Here is a 20794-nt window from a genome sequence, read left to right as displayed (position 1 = left end):
CCATCTTCTCATTTCAGTGCCCAATGTAACCAACAATCTAAATGTGACAGACATCACCATTGATTCAATTTCTTTGAGCTGGCTACCACCGACTGGCAACAAAAGCTCCTATTTAGTACAAGTTTTAGGAAATCCAGCCTCAAATGTGACAACGTTGTATGAAAATGTGTCTATCACAAATTTGATACCTGGCAACCTCTACACATTCAAAGTCTCTGCTGTGGTTGGAAATGGTGTACTGGGAATACACAGTATATTATCAGAATTCACAGGTAAGCGTTTTCCAAATAAAATAGGTATAATTTTGATAGATGTGCTATTATTGCATGTAATAACACATACCTGCTGGGGATACTTTAACTTTAACAAGCAAAGACAATGACATCCCTCCTTACAAAACCTGAGAATGAAAATGTATTTGTTTGCTTGTTTTAGATTTTCAAGTCTTTATTTCGATCCACAGGGACATTTCCAGTTCAGAGTCTAGAAAATGGAGATTTCCAGTACACACCACACTGGGGGCCTCAGTTATCAGATTTTGACAATGACTGCGCAGCAAGCCTTCCTGCTGCACTGCCTTGTGCCAAAATAAAAGGGCAGGAATACGCCATATCTACAAGTTAAGGCACTTTTCTGTGCTGGCGCATAAACAGCAAAATTTGCCATATATGGCCCCCGTGTATAGTGTATATAGGGAACCATTTTGATCTATTATTGACTAGAAATGTTCTCAGATTGAGATAGAATTGTTTACAGGACACAATTCCTTTTCTTTGTCCCTCAATCTATTCCAACCACACCCTATCCTACTGAAACCCCCCCCCTTCTTCTGACAATCACCGAGCACTGTTTTGTTTGAAGACTTTAGAAATTGCATTGTATTGTATGAAATGAAATATAATACCTGTGAAACTACTGGATATCATTGCCCACAGCTGAATTAAATTCAGTTTCAATGTTACTTGATTCGTGTGTGTACCTTTATAAGTTAATGATGAAATTTACACTAGAATATGTTATGTAACCGACCACCTTTTTTGTAACTATATGTTGACCCAGGTCGGTGAGGAAAGGGTTTACCCCGTTATTACCTACCACAGGCGCATAAACAGCTGCCGTGCCCCAATGCAGACACCCTTGCATCATGTTGCAAGGGTGCCTGTGTTTCTGGGATGATTATTTTTGTACAGGAAGGGACAACTTCTTGCATAAACACAGTCGTTGATGGAATTTTCTTCTTTCTATGCATGCTTCAGAATGCAGCACACATAGAAAGAGGAACAAATGAGGAAAAGTACAAGTATTTCTTCTCGTTGCGCAACTCCTACACCTCCCCTAGGGAGGCATATGATTCTGACGCATTCCCAGCTTCCCAAAACATTATACATCTGGAAATGTGTCAGGTACATGGATGTTGCGTGGAGACACCCAAAGCTGCACCCATTGAAAGCCCCTGTCATGCAGAGTAATGCGTGAAAGTGGACATATTTACAATGCCATGAAAAATCATGCAGGGTGATTTCACATGGCCTTGTAAATATGGGTAAACCCATTGCGCTGCCGGTGCATCAAAAAAAGTGACGCATTGATGGAGCAATTGGTTTTCATTAGCAAGGTTCTGTTTGCGCTCTGAATTTTAGTTAATTGATATCATTTCGCAAGACAATAAGAAAGTTAGTGATTCGGCATGTATTTTGTAAATAGTCCTTGAATTGCTCTGGATTAATCTACATTAGCAATAGAGTTTCAGGAGAAATAGGAAGAAGAATGTTTAAGCACATGAATAAAAGCTAAATTACAAAGCATCTTGTATGGTTTTCAAAATGGTACATTCCATTTAAATATACACAGAGATATGTTATATAGGCTAATTTCCTGGAAAACAGAGGGGTCCCAATCATATCAAGAGGGCATTGTCATTCCTTCCCAAGCTGCAAGTCTATCTAGCTAGCTAAGTGAATGACAGCAAGTGTCTGAGTAGCAGGATTATTATGCTGGATTTCAAAACACATGAATGTATACACACCTTCTCTGCTAGCATATTTGCACACAGTGAGATCATCTGCATTTGCAAGCCCCATTTACCTAAATGAACTCTGTTATATCCTCAGGATTACATTTACATGTAATCAGCCCAGGTCCTCCTACCTGCACAGCCAGAGTGAGAGATGGTAACAGAATGTTGGTGTGACTATGATGGATGGAATGCATGGGTGCCTGCGTGGATGAGTGGTGACAGTTGGAGATGGGCTGAGCAGCTAGGCAGGCTGCTCCTGGTGGGGCCGGTACATGGCTAGTACCTGACTAAAGCTGGCTGGACTATGATTAATACTACCCTGACATGGAACCAATAACAAAGACTTAAAATATACAACATGGCTACCAGTGTTTCTATGTGCAGGGTACAACATTATTTTGGAGACGAGGATGGGATTTGGACCCAAGCATCTTTGAAGATATTACACAAACCAGGAGAAGATTAAAGAAACAAAGAGACTACAAGGAACTTGGGGCCAAGATAGAAGAAATGAAGCGTAAAAAAGAAAAAGCATCTTGTTTGGAGCAACAGGCAAGCCAGCCCCACCAGTGTCCTTGTCAACGGGCAGCCCCTCTCATTATTGCCCAGCCTGGCAATGCTCCATTGGACTTTCAAAAAGTATTTGTGAGTAGGTGGTGTAAGATTCATTACTGCCACATGAGGGTGATCCAGCCATATAATTTTTCTGAGATATACTAAGACAGTAATGACTTGAAGAATATGGCATCTTAAGACTACCATGTTCATTTCCATTAATTCTGATGTGCTGTCTCATGGTTTTATGACTGCCGTGAATCTGGAAGTCAATACAATCTGCATGCAGTGGCTGCACAAATGTAGAAGTTGAAATGTAATTCAAATGCAGCAAGCCTAATTCACTTTCAGAGCGAAACGTGCTTGGGGCTATTCACGATCAACGATTGGTTTAATCGGCAGCTGTGGTGAATGCCAGCACTACTCCTTAGTATTGCTTGCTTGGTACGGAACATATCATTCACACGTCTCCTATGAAGGAGACAGTCTCTGTGCAATGAGCATTATTCCCACATTCAAGCACGATGTATGTTGGGATCATCAAATTTTAATCGAGGAGTGGATGGTCCATCATCCATCGAGGGTGAGACAATTTCAGATTTTATTCGCTTTAAAATTTACTATAAACTTATGCCCTCTACCTTGATAGTTAAACGGTTTGTGGAGTAGCACATAGTTTCTTCTGTGACATCCATGTCACAAGCTGGCAATGGATTCTTTCCATCTTTGGCGTGCCGTGAGCCATACGACACAACGTGCCGCCATGTTTTGGTTGGCTGCCTATGTTTTCCTTCATCTTGCCAACCACGCCTTCAGCGCTATCCTGCATGTCTCTGCTGGATTTTCTACACCACACTAGCAGCGGTGCTACGGAGGCTGAGGGGAAGTGGTTGTTGTGGTTGACATGGATGAATTGTTGCGGTGACGGAGTTCAGTGCAGATGGTTGACGGGCGACATCTAGTGATGGACAGGTGCAGCACAATGGAGTTCAAGATTGAGAGCTTACATTTTCATTCATGGGTTCTACTGTTTTGGTTGTTGTGTCATAGGGACTCGTTATGTGCTTTAAGAAAAAGAAGAGGTATTTTTATTAAAAATTATTTTCTTGACTTTGGTTTGCCTGCAGTTTTGTTATATATACCAAGGTACATGGGGAGTCACCACAGCCTTTCATCGATGGACATACTTAGTCTTCAGACTGCTTGATTCCACAGGCTGGATCAATCTTTACTCCAGGAATTGTTTGTATTAACTGTGGGTGTTTTGTACCTTGTTATTTTGGTCATGTCTGTATCCACAACTTATTAAAGTTTGACATGTAATTATTTGGCATCAAGTTACATGCTAGTCATTACGTGTAATAGTCACCAATGTTTCAATTTCCATCATTAATATGTTTCAGGTTAGGTGCACTGTACCTGTGTACACTGAGTAGCACAACTCTGGTGGACATTGTCTACCTTTCAAAAGTTTATTGTCTCTAAATATTTTGGGGGAAGACTAGCAATATGGTTGTTGTTTTTGTGTTTTGTTTCCCCTTCGCAGGGAAAGTTCTGACCTAGCACAACACAGGTGAGAGATTGCTCACCGGCGTGATTTTACAGGTTTCAGTAACTCCTACTGTGTACGATTCTCATGTACTGCTTTATGACAGAGCCTATTTACTCATGATAATTGCAATATAGTTTGCATGGTTTTGAGCTCAATTTGGAGATTTTATATTTACAGCATATTTGTATGTAGTGATGCCACAGTCTTGGTTTATTTATTTATGGGACGTCCTAGTCTCCTAGTGGGTGTCCATCACAGTTGATCCCTTAGGTGAAGGATAGGTTTTGGCCATAGTACATCCTTATGTGTGGAATGTGTTTGGGTAATAGTCCCTTCACTGTTGACCCTTTTGTCAGGGATTGGGTTGGGTTTGAGTCCCAGTTAGTGACATTTACAGGAGGTTTGACCTATGGGTTAGTTTCCATACATAATCGTTAGTGAGTATAATCCTTACACAGGGTTAGGATATGGGTTTAGACCCCATTAACATGTCGCACGCAGTACTAAGGTACAACCCTACCTAGGGTGTGTGTTATGGGTGCTAGCCCCTCACACATTTGCATGGGTCGCTGTCCCATATCTTGTTAGTCCCCTTTCAGTTGGCATTGGTGTCGCAGGGTGTTTTACCCTTTGCGTCACTCCACATATCTTCTTTGGGATTGGGTATGGGGTGTGCTATTCTATGTTACAAAGTATTACAATTTGTACTTGTATTTCTGAGCCGAGCCGAGCTCTATACATTAATGAGTGATATGATCGTTCTTACCTTGACAAAGCTCTTTAACCAGATACTACAGGAAGGCTTAAAGCTCCCAGCTTCATGGAATGACGCCACAATCATTTTAATCTTGAATCCTGGGAAAAATCTATCTACTTGTGGGTCATATAGGTCTGTTTCGCTTTTGAATGCATACTATAAACTCTTCGCTTCAATTTTGGTGGCCAGATTGGAACTTGTGACGGGCGATATTCTCCATCTGTATCGGAAGGGCTTTGTCAAGGGAAGGCAACTATCTAACCGTACCTATGATCTTATAGGAGCGATCGATTTGGCCTCTGCTTATTCACTCCCATTAGAGGCCATGACCTTAGACTCTACCAAGGCCTTCGACAGGGTCAACTGGACCTGCCTGACGGAAGTCTTGGGGAAATTTAACCTAGGGAAAAAGTTTTGCCAAACTGTTTAGTTGATATATCAGGAACCAACAGCCAGACTTTTTGTCAGTGGTAATATCACTGAATACTTTAAGATCTCTAGGGGGCCAGGCAGGGCTGCCCAATCTCCCCTCTCCTCTTTGACCTATATATTGAACCATTTGCCCAATGGCTCAGGGAAGATCCTAACATTCAGCATTTCAAGTACGGGGAGTGGGAGAGGAAGTTCGCTCTGTACGCAGACGACATCTTATTCTTTTTGGCCAACCTGCCAACAGCACTCCCAGCAGTGATTACCCTAGCACAAGATTTGGGACTTGTCTCAGGTTACGAGATTAACGCTGCAAAGAAAGAAATCATGGTTTGGAATCCTGGGGGGACCCAGCATCAGCACCATATCAATTCTAAGATGAGAGACTTGGGGGTTAGAATTGTGCAAGATATAACAAAGACAAACCTAACTATGGTGGCTAGGGATAGTCAGAAGCTGGTGCAATCCTTAACTCAAATTCCTTTATCTATTCTTGGGAGGGTCAATCTAGTTAGGATGTCGCTACTCCCCAAGGTCACCTTTCTCTTTAATTGTATCCCGCTACACTTCAAAAAATCAGCTATAGACAAGCTACAGCGGGATATTGATTCCTTTGTCTGGGTGTATAAATCAACAAGAATAGCCTGGAAAAAGTTGAGGCACAGGAGAGATAAAGGAGGCCTTGCTCTGCCGGATCTCCAGTTTTACGCTTGGGCTTTTCTACTTACACATTCACGTATACTTCTGAAATTGCCGGTTAGCACCAGAGCAGTGGGGATGTTTCTCGCCATGCTTAGGGGAGCCAATTTACCTGAGGAGGGATATCTGTTCAAATTTGGAGACCCAACTTTTTTAAACCACATGAATGCTACAGCAATTCATCCTCTGTGCTGCAGATCCATATTTCCCATTGTTCATGACGAGCTCAGCTCGTCATGAGCACACAAGCAGTGTACTGCATGACGAGCTGAGCTCGTCAAGAGCCTGGTAGGGGTTAAAAAGGTTAAGCTGAAGGTTCTTCAGGGTTTTGCTCAAATTTGGCCTAAACTTAAAAGCACAGTTGCGCTTAATTATTTTTCAGGACTGGCCCCCCTCTGGGACCCTCTTGGCACCCCGGAGTGCCTGAGAGACAGACTGGGAGCGCCCCTAAGAGAAGCTGGGCTGACGGTCTGGTTGAACATTGCATTTTGTTGCTGTACCCACGTTCTAAAACAGCCTAGGCCAAAGCTGAATTTATTGACCTAGCGTTTCTGCTCACCATTGGAAGGTGTCCACAGCTCTCCTGATGTTGGGCTGATGGGAGGAGCTATGGTACTGGGGCTCTGCAGAGAGCCAAGCATTGCAAAGTAGGTCCACAAAACTGTAGCCCGACTGGTTCTCAATATGCCACCCAGAACAGCCTCCCTCCCTCTTTTTCAATGTCTTCACTGGCCTCCATATACGTCAGAGAATCAAGTTTAGGATCTGTTGTATTGTATACATAGCACTAAATGGAAAGATTTCCAGCTATACTATCTAAATGAAAAACTAATTCACTATCAGCTGAGCAGATCCCTGTACTAAGGGGAGAAATCCCTCCTTGGTACCCCCATTTTAGGCAGTCTCGCACAGGGGGCAAAGACTTCTTCTACCTTGCTCCACTATATTGGAATCTCCTGCCTTTGCATCTTAAAAGGTGTAGAGACATCCTCCTTTTTAGGAAACTTCTCAAAATAGAACTCTTTTGCAACTGATTTTACTGGTCCAGTGTACCTGATTCTAAAGCGCGGAGATACCCCTTAGGGGTGATTCCGGTGCTTTACAAATTCCATCATTCATTCATTCATTCATTCATAGGGAGGAGTAGCGCAGCTTTCATAAGCAACCTATAACCATGGAATCAGATACCCTATATGACCAATTTAAGGCTCAAGAGGAAAACTCACATTAAACTCATCCTACATGCTCAAAAAGACATGCCTTTTTAAAAAAATTCTCTACCCAGATCCATTACCCTACATATCTATGTGTTTATTTAGATCTGTGTATAGTCTTCTGAGTGCCAGTGAGGAAGGGATCCTTTTACACATACTGAAGCTTGCTCGAAAATGTGATGGACCTGGTCTTTGTAGGGCAGTATTGTTAGGGGGACGTGTGTTACTACTTTTGTGGGGATCATGTATTGTTCCTATGCTTCATTTCTGTTACAAGGTTTTTACTATGTTTCAATACTATGTATGTATTTCTTACTAGGTATATACTTGTGAGAATAAGCGTGCCAAATGTACGACCAACGAAATAGCGACTCATTTGCGACTCGACATTTACAACAGTGTGTTTAACACTGATTGCGATTCCTAATGGGGTCCCAAATTGTGAAGATGATGAATATTAATGAGCCGCTCACAATGTGCGAGCCCATTGGGAATGGCAGTCACTCCCAGGTAAAGTGGTCTGCTGGGCTCTGCAGACCACCATGTCTGGGACTGCTTTTAAATAAATGAAACGTTCCCAGGGACCACTACCTGCCCTTAAAAAATATTTTCAGGGCCTGTCACAAAAGAGGAAGGGGTTCCCTGGGGACCAATTCCCATTTGCGAATCCAAATGGAAGAGTTTTGCTACCGCATTTTTGCAAGTCGTAATTTATTTGCGACTCGTAAAATTGTGTTAGTACATGGCCATACCAATGTGTGCATGCACAAACATGTCGGTAACCAGTTTGCGCATGCTAAAATTGGTCGTACATCTGGCCCTTAGTTCCCCATTTCAATGACCATTACGATCCAGTCGCCATAACTCTCAATAAACGTTGTCATTAATTACAATGGTGGCTATTATTGTTTCATAAAATGCAATAAACTACATTTAAAAAAAGTAATACATTTACAATTTTTTCAAACACTAGCAAAAGGTGAAGATAGAGAAAAGCTACTAACTCACTATTCTGAGAATGCAGTTGATTAAATAGAAGGCCTTACAAAGTGTGTAACCTGGGAGCTACATAGGTTTTTAGTAGTATAGAAAATAATAAGAGCAGTTGGAGGAATCTGCATGCCCTGATTCCAGCATTCAGAACATTCCATCAAACATGAAACCAAAATATATGGTCATTTACTGTACAATATAAAATAAACTAATCTCCACTTTAGCACCTATTTTGCAAGATAAACTTATTGTCTGTTATGTGTTTTATTTGACCACGTACTTAAACACTCTATCAGTGATTGATTTGGGAATTTTTTTTCTAGACATTATGGGATTAAGATACATTTTCTCACAGTTGGGGCAGAAAATAGGTTCCCATAATGGAAGATATTTCAGTGCAAAGTTAGTTTTTATTTCTCTTTTGGGAAATTATATTTTTTAGTAAAGGTCTCAATTTTGAATTCTGAAATGAAAGAGACAGGAAGACCCTTACTCTATTGTGAGATCTGTCATGCTATATATTGTTCCCAATGACAGGTACATTTTTTAAAAGTATCTTTATTTTATGTAGTTTAGTTAATCTGTTAGGAAAATACATCTGACAATTATGTAAATAGTTCTATGAGTGGTACTTCACATTCCATTTTATCATTTCAGTTCCCAATGTAACCAACAATCTAAATGTGGCAGACATCACCATTGATTCAATTTCGTTGAGCTGGCTACCACCGACTGGCAACAAAAGCTCATATTTCGTGCAAGTTTTGGGAAATCCAGACTCAAATGTGACAACGTTGTATGAAAATGTGTCCATCACAAGTTTAATACCTGGCAACCTGTACACATTCAAAGTCTCTGCTGTGGGTGGAAATGGTGTACTGGGAAACAGCAGTCTCTTATCGGAATACACAGGTGAGCATTTTCTATATAAAATTGGTATCATTTTGATAGATGTTCCTTTATTTATGGAATAACAGTGCTGTCATTATTATTTTGTAGTAACACTTTATTCAAGTTTATAAAATGCACAATCTAGCTATCTGCATACCTGTAATTGCTGGGGATATTCCTACTTCAACAAGCAGAGACAATACCATCTCTCTTTATCAAAACTGGAGAATACAAGTTTTCTTTTCGTCTGCCTGTTTGAGGTCATGAAGTTTGAAATTGGAACGACAAGACATTTACAGATCAGATTCTATACAAGAAAGATTTCCAGGACACAAAACACTGGATATTTTTAACAAGGTTATGTTTAGGCTTTGAATTTAAGCTGTTAGATATAATTTCACAAGACATATCTAGTGTGTTTGAAAAAATTACTGATTTCCCATGTATTCTTAATTAGTCCTTGTAGTGGGTCTTACTCATCTACATTAGCAATATATTTTAAGGAGTAACCAAAAAAATAATGTTTAAGCACAAGCAATGTTCAATATATTGAGAGTTTTACATGAAGAATTGTGAATAAATGCTAAATAAAAAAACATATGTTATGTTTTAAAAAATAAATGCTAAATAAAAAAAACATTGTTTATGTTTTTAACAATATTATGTATCATTGAAGAATATGCAGACATATGCTATCTATGCTTCTTTTGAGGGACACTAAAGGGAGCCATCAGGAGTGCATTTTCATGCCTTCCCAAGTTATGAATCTATCTACCTAACTAACGGAATGACCACAGTTGTCTGAGAAGCAGGATTATATTGCTGGTTACACACTTTCCTTTCCAGAATATTTGCATACAGTCAGATATACCACATTTGCAATCCATATTTACCTAATTCAAATCCTCACCAATTTTGGAGTTTTTACTTTTAAATTAATTTTTGTCCAAATGTGTTGAGTTACAGAGATTTTATTTTTTTGTAAATACTTTCCTATTCACAAAAGTTACAGAATAAGTATGTTATTATCATCCTCATGTGAATACCTCTTTAGCTTCAATATTGCTGATCACAACTACGTGGATGCAATTTGAATCTCTGTACATGTGGCTATTCAAATCTAAACACACATAGCATATTCCAAATTAAATGGAAAATACTGTTTACTGGTTTCATCATTATATATAAAGCTGGAAATGTGTGCTTGTATTCTTGTATTTTCTCACTTCTTGTTAAATGAAAATACTTGTTGCACACTGACTTCAGAGAATTTAATTAAAATTAGCATTCATATAATTTCAATTTAAGAAAGAACATCAGTCAATGTTAATCTGCCATAAAGTAAAATATTTACAATTCTTCAAAAACTAGCAAAAGCTGCTTTCAGAACAAGTGATCAGAAATATCTCAAATCGAATCATTCATGGTTTTGTGCACCATTCCACCTCAGTTAGGACCCGGCTATATGCAAATCAGTCTTGACCCAGATACAATACGAAAAGTTCAGCCCAACCTGCCAAGCAAGGTCTTCCCTGAACCAGAAAACAAGCAACTCAGGACCAGTTCCACCCTAGTTATGGGCTCGTGAGACGGGTCCAGCTTGGTTTCCCACTTAGGGAAAAACAATTCTCATACAAAACAATGATGAATAGAATGCTTGAATTATTCTCAGTCAGTGGTAATCACTCGGGTGCATCCCAAACAATCAATATATTGCACTCCATGCAACATCAGTTTGGACCCAGCTACATGCAAATCAGTCTTGACTCTGCTTCAATAGAAACGGTCCAGCCCAAACTGCCTAGCCAGGTTATTCCTAAACCACAACACAAGCAACCCAGGATCCACTTTGCCCTAGGTATGAGCTCATCCAGCTCATCCACTGGGTACAGCTTGGTTCCAGTGACACAGTATGCAGAGGACCCACATGTGGGCATACCCATCCTACTTAGGCCAACAGAATAAGATTACAAAACAATGATGGATGGAATGCTTTAATTAATCCCAGCTACTGGTAATCACTCGGGCCACATCCTACTGCATCGTTATGTTGCACACCATGCCACCTCAGTTTGGACCAAGCTGTATGCAAACCCGTCTTGACCCTGCTCTGATAGGAACTGTCCAGCCTGAACTGCCTAGCCAGGTCCTCTCTTAACCAGGACACAAGCAATCCAAGACAAGTTTTGCCCTAGTTATGGGGTCATCAGCCATGTGCAGCTTGGTTCAAGAAAGATACAGAAGACACAGCAGCAGACCAAGGTCAAGCACATAAATTCCATCAGTTTCAAATATTTTACATAGGTGCAGCTACTCCCGACACCTGCTGCTAAGAGATGTCTAGTATAAGAAATGTCCACAAAAAAGGAAGGTGCACTCTAATAGGAGTCAATCAGAAGGAAAGTATTTTTTCAGAGTTTAAACAGGACACGTATGACCTGTTATAAATTCACGAATGTCTTCAGTATGTGACGTCATCAAAGTTGGATCGTCTCAAACATTAAGTCAGAAAAGATCTCCATCATGTAATAAGTTGTTTTACAATGCCAATATAACGAATATCAAATAATGTGAAGTAACAGTGTTGCCGCTCCCTTAGTTCTCACAGTTGGTTCAATACACCAGCACCAGTGAAGATAAGCATCAAGTGTTGATATAAAGGCACCAAAACGAGTCCTTCAGTAAAGGATCCTCATATTATCCGACACAGGATCAAGTCAGAAACTGCGAATAACAAAACGAGGATGCCCAAATTGTATAGTAATAATCAAAGTTCGAATCCAAGCTATTATCTGGCACCAGATTAAGTCAGAAAATATGAAATTCAAAGAGAGGATGCCCACATTGTATAGTGATTCTCAATGTTCATATTCAAGCTCCTTTTATGTATAGATGTCCTGAAAGGCATACTAAACGGTACAGTAAACGTAAGAATTCAAGTCGTATGCTCTTTGGAAATCACCGTCTTCCTTACGGCATGATAATCCGAAATTGTATCGATAATATTATAATATGGCGTCGTCCCCTTCTCTCTTCCGAGTCAGTGGATCACACGTAACATATTAGCCGAAAAACATCCAAGCGTCCTGTAGTATGGTGCAAAACTCCCTATGATCTGGTGCCCACCAGAGCTTGGTTCAAGTGACACTGTGTGCACAGGACTGTACCCTGCATGTTTAGCTTGCTCCTGCCTCCTTGCCCCTGCCTTCTGTTTTCCATGTGCTGGACCCTATTCCCTCTCTCCTGCCTTCCATGGGATGTCGGAGTACTCCTTCCCCCTCCCTCCTGCCCTTCATGCTATGTTGTAGAGTAACTGCACCTCCTGTCTGTCTGGTATGGTCAGCTTGCTGCTCTTGCCTCTTTCCCTCTGCTCTCTGTTGTTCATGTGCAGGGCCCAGCCCTCTCCCTATTGCTTTCCATGGTCTGTTGTGCTGCACTGCCCTGCCGCTTGCACTGAGTGGTGTATTGTGCTTCTGTAACTCCTGGCTCCTGCCCTGTAACGTCAGTTGTGTGCCCCTGCCTACCTCTTTCCTGCCCTCTATTGTCCAAATCCATGTCTGTACCCCATTCCTCCTGCCCTCTGTGGTCCAATGTAAAATACATGCCAACATTTTGATCTTGGTAAGAGGGAGATTAAAAAAACTAATCTTGGGAATTCACTTTCCCCATTCCCTTACATTGAAAAAGAGGAGATTTTAGGTGCAAGACAGCTAAAATAAAGTCCTTCTGGGCTTATAAATGTCTCCTGCTTAAATCAGAACTGTTGGCATGTATGGTTGTACTGCCACTGCCTCTCCCTTCTGCCTTCTTTAGTCTGTTGTATTGCCACAGACTTTCCTGCCTGATCTACATGGTTGTTTTTTTCCCCCTGCCCCCTCCTCCTGCCCAGCAAGGTCAGATTGCTGCCTCTACCCCCCCCCACCATGTCCTCAATTTTCCGAGTCCAAGGCCCTGACCTCTGCCTTCCCACAGTATTATAATGAACAACAAGATCACTAACATTTTATATTGATTTCAAAAGTGCAGCATGCCTGAAGTCATCTTGATGTAATCAATACTGTAATACCTAAAGCATTTCCTTCAGAAATTATAAAAATGAGGAGGTCTTTTTCCTATGCATATTATGGTAACTGCTCTAAAAAACTAAAATAAGGACAAATTTTCCAAGTTCTCAAGTAGCGACAAAGTGCTTTTAAATGATTTGCTATCCTTATGTTTTTTTGTATCAAGTTGAGGAGTTGAATAATTTTTTTTTATTATTTTTTTTTTGTCCTCATACGCCTTAAGATATTCTCAGAGTACCAAGTCCATGCCATCCGCTATGCAGCGGATAGACCCCTCCTTAGATGATCATAGCCTCTGAAGATCTTAATGGGTGCACTTTCTGCAGGTACCCACATAATACCAAGAGGTAGTCAGTTCAGTTCATCTGTCTTCCCAGTCCCCGGAACTGATTGTAGGGTAGTACACTCTGCAAAAAGTCATAATCATTGGACCATAACAGTTACATCCTATCCAGCCAATTGATACAAGGAATTCAAAAGTACTTTCTTCTCTTCCAGTCTGCCCTGTCTAAATTCAGTGTATATTTGATAGCATTTATCCAATCTAGATATGAAGGTGCAATGTCTTTACCCAAAGTTTACATATTTCTCTTCGAGCCAAAATAATCAAATATAAAGACAACTTATTTATATCTTGTGGAAGTACCACATAATTACTAAAAACACAAAAAAAAAACAAGTGATATACTAACCTGTATATCAAAGTTAAACAATTTCTTCATACCTTCCGCTACGGCAAACCAAAAATTGCTTAGAACAGGACAGGTTAAAAACATGTGGAGATCATCAGCTTTTTCCTGCTTACATTTTGGGCAGGAAGGAATGGAAGCTTTAGAAAATTTGGCTAGCCTAGCAGGAGACCAATATACTCTGTGAAGAGAAAAAAGATGGTTGCATTTTAAATTGGCGGGAGAGACTGTGGTATGCAGTAAGTTAAAAGATACTTGCCATAACTCCTCCAACTCCGCGTCTGTTGAATTTTTATTGCACTTACTTGAGCGGGTGTGGCGTTATAGCAAGAGCTGCTGGCTTTGCTACCAGGGAACCAGATTCACATTTCAGGATTGGCTCTACTTACTGTGATTTCGACCATATCACTTCATCTCCTCATACCTAAAACCAAAATGAATGCCTCCTTGTGCAATGTAACAGGTGCTCATGTACAGCACCCCAATACCTTTTAGTCAAATCTGAGCTATATGAAACAGAAAAAAAAGAAATTAAGCGTTTTGCTCAATTCGGTCATTGGCTATATTTGAGCTTCATTAGGGTGAAATTTACAGTACCTTCTGTCAGTGGCGGCTGGTAACATTTGAAAGTGGTTGAAGTCAAAGTTCAGGATCAGTGACCAGTAGCGATTAAGCTAGACTGTCATAAGGGGGGGTCTGAGGGGAATATCCCCCTGCAAAAGAATGAAAAAAGCTTGGGAAAATGGAGCATTTTTAAGCAAACTTGAGCAAGCAAAAAAGTTAATAAGGCAATTGTGAAAGTGTAGTTATGATATCCATCAAGAGATTTGATATGACGACGTAAATAGCTGCATTTTCAGTATAAACACAGAACTTGATAACAGACTTTGAAATAGCAATGCTGAGTACACCAAAGATGTCCTCATGTATTGATACACCTTAACAAATGAATTGCACTCCAGTTGCACTGACAGTTTAGCCAGGAGGTTGTGTGTGAGTAGTGCTCTCTGTTCACCTAGCTGAGCCTAGCCGTGCCGTGCCTAACCACGCCCCCTCAGACCAAGCACAGAGATCGTCGAGAGTTCGAGAGATTGAGCGGAGACGTGCGGAGCAGCGCGGGGACTCGGCGCTGGAACCTACGGAGGTATTTACTGCTGCAGGTCTCTTGCGGTAAATGCGCTAACCGCTAAGATATCTCCCCAGCCTCCGCTCTAGCCGCGGACATCAGCGGCGCCCCTGGAGGAGCAAGCCCTCGCCTTACGGTATCAAGAGGCAGGAGCAAGTAGAGTTAACTGCCCAGTCCTCCCCCCCCCGCCTCGGATAGCTGCGGAGCATACGGAGAACCGCAGCGAGAGACGGGGGGTGTGGGTGTGGAAGCGGGTGCAGCGCGTGTGGAAGGCTTGCGGGACACAGGAAAAAACAGCTGTGGTAAAAAACAGTTGCGACTGAGAACGCTACTGCCCCAAAGTATAAACAGCCACCGGTATCCAGAGGCGAATGCAAGCAGGCTTAGCAGAGCCGACAAGACTGTTTAAGGCAAAACTCTGAAGTCGGAAGCTGATATCAGGGCAGTGCAACAGACACCACAGGCAGCACAAGGAACAAAAAGCCTAAAACCCCACAGGGAAGTGGGTGAAAACAAAACTGATAGAGATACAAGAGGGGCAAGGCAGCAGGCAGCAGGCAGAAGGCATTAAAGGTAGAACAGAGGTAAGTGAGCACTTTTTTTTTTTTTTTTTATTTCTTTTTTTTTTTTTTTTTTTAATATAAGTAAAATATTTAAGTTACCACCTTCAGTATAGCAACAGTTTTGTGCCTAGAAATGGCACCTAAAAGAGGCCAAAAATTACCGGACGAAATAGGAAAGAGTAAATCACTGGAGGGCCCAAATTCTCCGGATGAAAGCCAGGAAAGCCATGCCACATCTATGGAAAATAGTAAAGGGAGACGTAAGAAAGGAAAAGTTAAGAGAGTAACGAAGAATCCCGGGAAGGCAAAAAGAGGATGCAACCAAATATCCAGTAAACTGAAGGAGAACACGGCAGCATCAAAGTCTGTAAAAGAGTTTGTAGGTAAACACTACAAATCATTAAACCCAGCAATATCATCGGCTTTAGATGAAGATATAGTGGAAATTGGCGCAGATAGTGGCGAAAACGTAAGCCTATCTGACGAAAAGAAGAGACGGGCTAATAAAGGTGAATGCCAGGAAGAAGCCAACCCCGATAACGAGGAGACAGGGACGAACCGCAATTCTTTGAATCAGACATTGCAGAGCCAAAGCCACCAAATCTCGGCGCCACGTCTATCATCTTCACCAAAGATGTTCTCACTACTGTCACTAGGGATTGAGGATCTCAGGGGTAATGTAGATCAGAATTAGAGTGCTATCTGGGGGGGTGCACCAGATCAATTCCATCATCATCCTCCACTGCAAAAATCTCCAACTCAGCGAGATAGCCTAAAGGTAAGCTATCCAGCAATTCCAGCAAGAAATAAGACACAGGATTCGGAGATCTCCGAAACTCCCACATCCTCACTGATGGAGTTAATCTTGTTAATGCAGAAAGCACTCCAAGGAATCCTGGAGGTAACCCTCTCAAATAACGGAGTGTTAAAAGCTCAGAAACATCATTTAAAGAAAATTGAAGATGAACTCGGAGAAATAAAGAGTCAATTACCAAGCAGGGTGATGCCAACAGACACAGCCCAACCAACTGAGGAAAGTGACAGGATAGTACTGGAAGAAGAAAGTGTGATATCTCTGGAAACCCAAATGAATTCCGTAGAACAAATAGCAAAGGATTCAGCAAACACTATGGACAACGTGTATATTTCAAGAAGACCCATGCTGATAAAAAGTTGTAGAGGGTATATCACAATCGGGCCCAGGAACAGGACAGGAAGAACCAGGCAAAAGAAAATAGCAGGATTAAGGAAAGAGAAAGAATCAATGAAGGGGAGGAAGAAGTCAGGATTAAAAGCATCAGCCCCAACATTGATAACACATAGACCTGCCCAGGCAAAGGCAAAACTTCCCATGCCCCTTAAAACCCCGAGAGTGTCAAGGAAAAAGAAGACGCATCGGGAGGCAACAGAGATCCCTCCCCCCACCCGCACGACAAGCCAAAGAGCAAGGCCAAGGGAGGAGCGGTCTATTAATCAAAGGACGATAAGACCACAGATATATGATGAATCCAATAGGAGAAACAAAGGTCGGAGAGGAGGAAGAACAAGCATTAGCCAAGGGAACGAAAGGAATAAGAATCTATGTGAGAATGCAGATAACAAATGGTTATTCCTGGACCTGATAACAGCAGGGAGGAAAAGGAAGCTGACAAGAATCACAAACCCCCCGAACAGAGCACAGATTCTATCCGCATTTGCAAAATGCGGCAGCCTGAGAGGGATCGGTACTAAAGACCTCCAGCAGGTTGGTTTTGAAGAAAACAAGCAGGGAAAGGAAATAACAAAAATCACCCTATATTCTGACCTGGTAAAAAGGGCAATCCTGAAAGCCTCAAATGAAATAATGCAACAGGGAATAAGGATTATCCCCGAGTGTGAGACAAAAACTGCGAAAGAAAATAACTTTTTAAAACAGCATGCGGGGCTCCAGAAGAGACAAGTGACCCTCTACAAAGAATCAAAAGGCGACCGAAGTGCGCTGAATATTGTAATCGATAACTCAGGCAATGACTCTTCATGGGGTAACTGGTCGTTATATAACACCCCCGAGGGGGAAAGCATTGAAAGAATTACCATGGATACAGAGGATGAAGGCGGCTTGAGCGACGTCGAATAGGATGGAGGGGGTTCGCAAGAACTAGGTCTCTTATCTTGGAATGTAAACGGGCTAGGCAATGAACAAAAATGGGAATATATAAAGGAAACCATAATTAAGGTAGACATTGCCTGCTTACAAGAGACCTGGTCATGCGACGATACCCCAACTCTGGTCGGTTATGCCCAGATTAATCAACCTGCCATAAAGAAAAATCGCGGGAGGCCGTCTGGGGGCCTGTTGACATTGGTATCAACAAAAGTAATGAGGGAAATAAAACTGTTGAAGACAAAATGTAAATGGGTCCAAGCAAGTAGGATCGAACTCCTGACGGTGGATCAAAATTATAAAATGTTGATTTTATTAAATGTATACATGCAGTGGGAAAATGGGGAGGAGTATGAAAGGGAAATGAGATTTTTTAAAAAGGATACAGACAGTATCCTAGAAAATTATCCCGTAGACACAGTAATGATTCTGGGGGACTTCAACCATAAATTGAACCCAAAAAAGGCTGACATTTGGAACAGGGAACAGTTAGAGGCATACGGTATAAACCCGGCAAGGTTCCCAGCTGGGGAAACAGCGAGACAAGACCGTGACTTAATAAATATGCTAGGAGGCAGGGGCTTCCATTGTGTAAACGGAAGAACAGAGACTGATATACCGGCGGGAAAAACATTTATCCCAGGGCAACAGAAGTGCCCAATTGACTATATCTTTTTACAGGCCTGGAACTTCCACCAGATTAGGCACTTCAAGGTAGAGCAGAAAGAGGTGAGCGACCACAAACCCCTACACATAGTAATAGCGGGGGGCAGGAAATTACAGCGAGAAACAGTGTCTAACCAGGAGGTTGAATATCCTAAACGAGTGACGACACGTTTAACAGAGGAATTCGTAGAAAAACTGAAGGCCACGCAAATAAAAATGGCCCCCGAAAACTATGAGAATAAAAAACTGGAATGGTTTATGGTAAAACTAGAAGAACTAGTTCAATGCCTTGAGATAAAACTAAAAGGGGATAAGCCGATAAGGGCAAAACAATCAAACCGTGGTAAAGGGTTCTCTGTGACGTGCCAAAATAAAAAAAGGGAGATAAGAGCTGAACAAAGGAAACAAAAAAAGAAGTTTACACAAGAGAGACATGACTACCTAACTAAGCTGAAAAAAGAATTCAAGCAAATGGTACTTGAAGCAAAAAGGTCACACAAAGAAAAAGGCTGGCTAGAACTTTTAAATGCCATAGAGAATAAAAATCTAAGGCAATTCTGGCAGCTAGTAAAGGCAGCAGCTGGAGCATCAGAGGGCGAACTAAGCTGTGTGGTGAGTGAGGCAGCATGGGATTCCTATATAAGAGAATTGTACGGGGCGAGGGGGCCTAGAGGGGAGATGGTGGCCAAAACTTGGCAAGGAATCTCAGAAGATCTTCTAGTTAACTTTAATGAAGAACAAGTCGAGCTCACAATAAAAGATCTTAAGTTAACCCGGGCAGCAGGCCCAGACAATTTACCTGCAATAATTTTGAAGACCGAGGTCAAATGGTGGGCTAGATTCCTTGCAAAGATGTTCCAGGTAGTGCTAAAAGAAGGAGTAATACCCCCAACCTGGAAGGGGGCCATAATCAGACCGATCCATAAGAAGGGGAGCAAAGATGCGCCAAAAAATTATCGGCTGATTAATCTCCTAGATATTGGAGAAAAAGTATTCGCTAAGATTGTCCTAAAACAACTGAATACATGGGTTGATCCCCATAGAACAGGGTGGTTTTAGACCGGGCCACTCGACAATAGACCACGGGTTTGCCCTATGGGCGATGGCGAGGAAGTCGACGGAACAAAATGGCAAGTTATGCTGTTGTTTCGTCGACTTCAAAGCAGCCTTTGACTCTGTGGATCGAGTTAGCCTATGGGATACATTAAAGAGGCTAAACATCCCAAAAGACCTTCTCACTGTAATAACAGAACTTCATAGGGAAAATTGGGGGCAAGTAATTAAAGACACTGGAGGCGCCCTAACCCCCAAAATACCCATCGCCAACGGGCTAAGACAGAGCTGCGTGCTGGCCCCCCAGCTATTTTCGATTTTTCTGTCAGATCTACCGGCACACCTTGAGGTGGAGGGTAGTGCCAGCCCCAAAATGGACGGAAACAAAATACCCTGCCTATTGTATGCGGATGACCTGGTGATAATAGACCAGACCGAGAGAGGCCTCCAAAGGAAGCTAAATGCTTTCAATACCTACTGTGCCAACAAATTCTTAACCATCAATCTGGACAAAACTAAAACCCTATGCTTTGGGAAAAAGCCAAGCAGATTCAGTTGGTTCATAGGGGACCTCAAACTAGAGTCAGTAGATGAATACCGATATTTGGGTATCTGGTTTGACAGGTCTTTAAACTGGTCTACTCACCTGAAAACGCAAAAAGCAAAGGCACTCTCCTCCATATGTGGCCTAAAAAGGTTCACTGGGGACTATGGCAAGAAGTCACACCGACCATTACTCAGAGCCTTTGACGCAATGATCCCCCCGCAAGCTTTATATGGCGCAGAGATCCTTTATTTGAGCGGTAAGGGATCTTGGGACATGATAGAGGGAAACTGCATAAAAAGGCTCCTATCTCTTCCTCAATCTACAATGATACAAGCCATCAGAACTGAATTAGGTACAAAGTCCTGGGTGACATTAACCCAGATGGCTGTGATCAGATTCTGGAAGAGATTAGACGACCACGAAAGTAAAAAAGTAGCATATTGGTGTCGCAAAGAAATTCAGAAAAGCGAGTTAAAATGGGCAAAGTCCAGTAGGGAAAAATTGAAGGGGATCTGCAACGCACTTGAGATCGATTTGGATCTGAGTTCATATCAAATCCTTATCTCTAAAGGCGATCTGAAGCAAAGGGGGAAAGAGGTCTCGAAATCAACTGATATAGGTTATCTAACTAAGAAAAAATCTGTGGCACATATGTTAAATGCGTGGCCCCAGGAAAATTGGTTCCCATACCTCGATAGATTACCCAATCGTGGCCTCAGGCAAGAGATACTGAGGCTTCGAATTGGTATCAACCCATGGGTAACAAACAGAGACCTCAATATAAGAATGCTAGATGAGGAAGGTTACTGTAGGTGTAACTTGGGAACCAAGGGTGA

At 41.8% G+C, this 20794-nt stretch overlaps 1 protein-coding gene across 1 annotated transcript in view; it reads left to right on the top strand.

Moving 5' to 3' along the window:
- The window catches only part of LOC144792151 (uncharacterized), a 426357-nt gene that overhangs the window by 324282 nt on the left and 81281 nt on the right, over positions 1 to 20794 (top strand). The window contains exons 14-15 of the mRNA XM_078667032.1: positions 18 to 272; positions 8874 to 9128. Of these exons, the coding sequence (XP_078523158.1) occupies positions 18 to 272; positions 8874 to 9128 (510 nt within the window). The remainder of the gene's footprint in view (positions 1 to 17; positions 273 to 8873; positions 9129 to 20794) is intronic.

Source organism: Lissotriton helveticus, chromosome 11 (assembly GCF_964261635.1).
Source record: "Lissotriton helveticus chromosome 11, aLisHel1.1, whole genome shotgun sequence".
In the NCBI taxonomy this organism is placed as follows: domain Eukaryota; kingdom Metazoa; phylum Chordata; class Amphibia; order Caudata; family Salamandridae; genus Lissotriton; species Lissotriton helveticus.
Note: the sequence above shows the minus strand (reverse complement) of the source record. Positions and strands in the feature narration are given on the sequence as shown.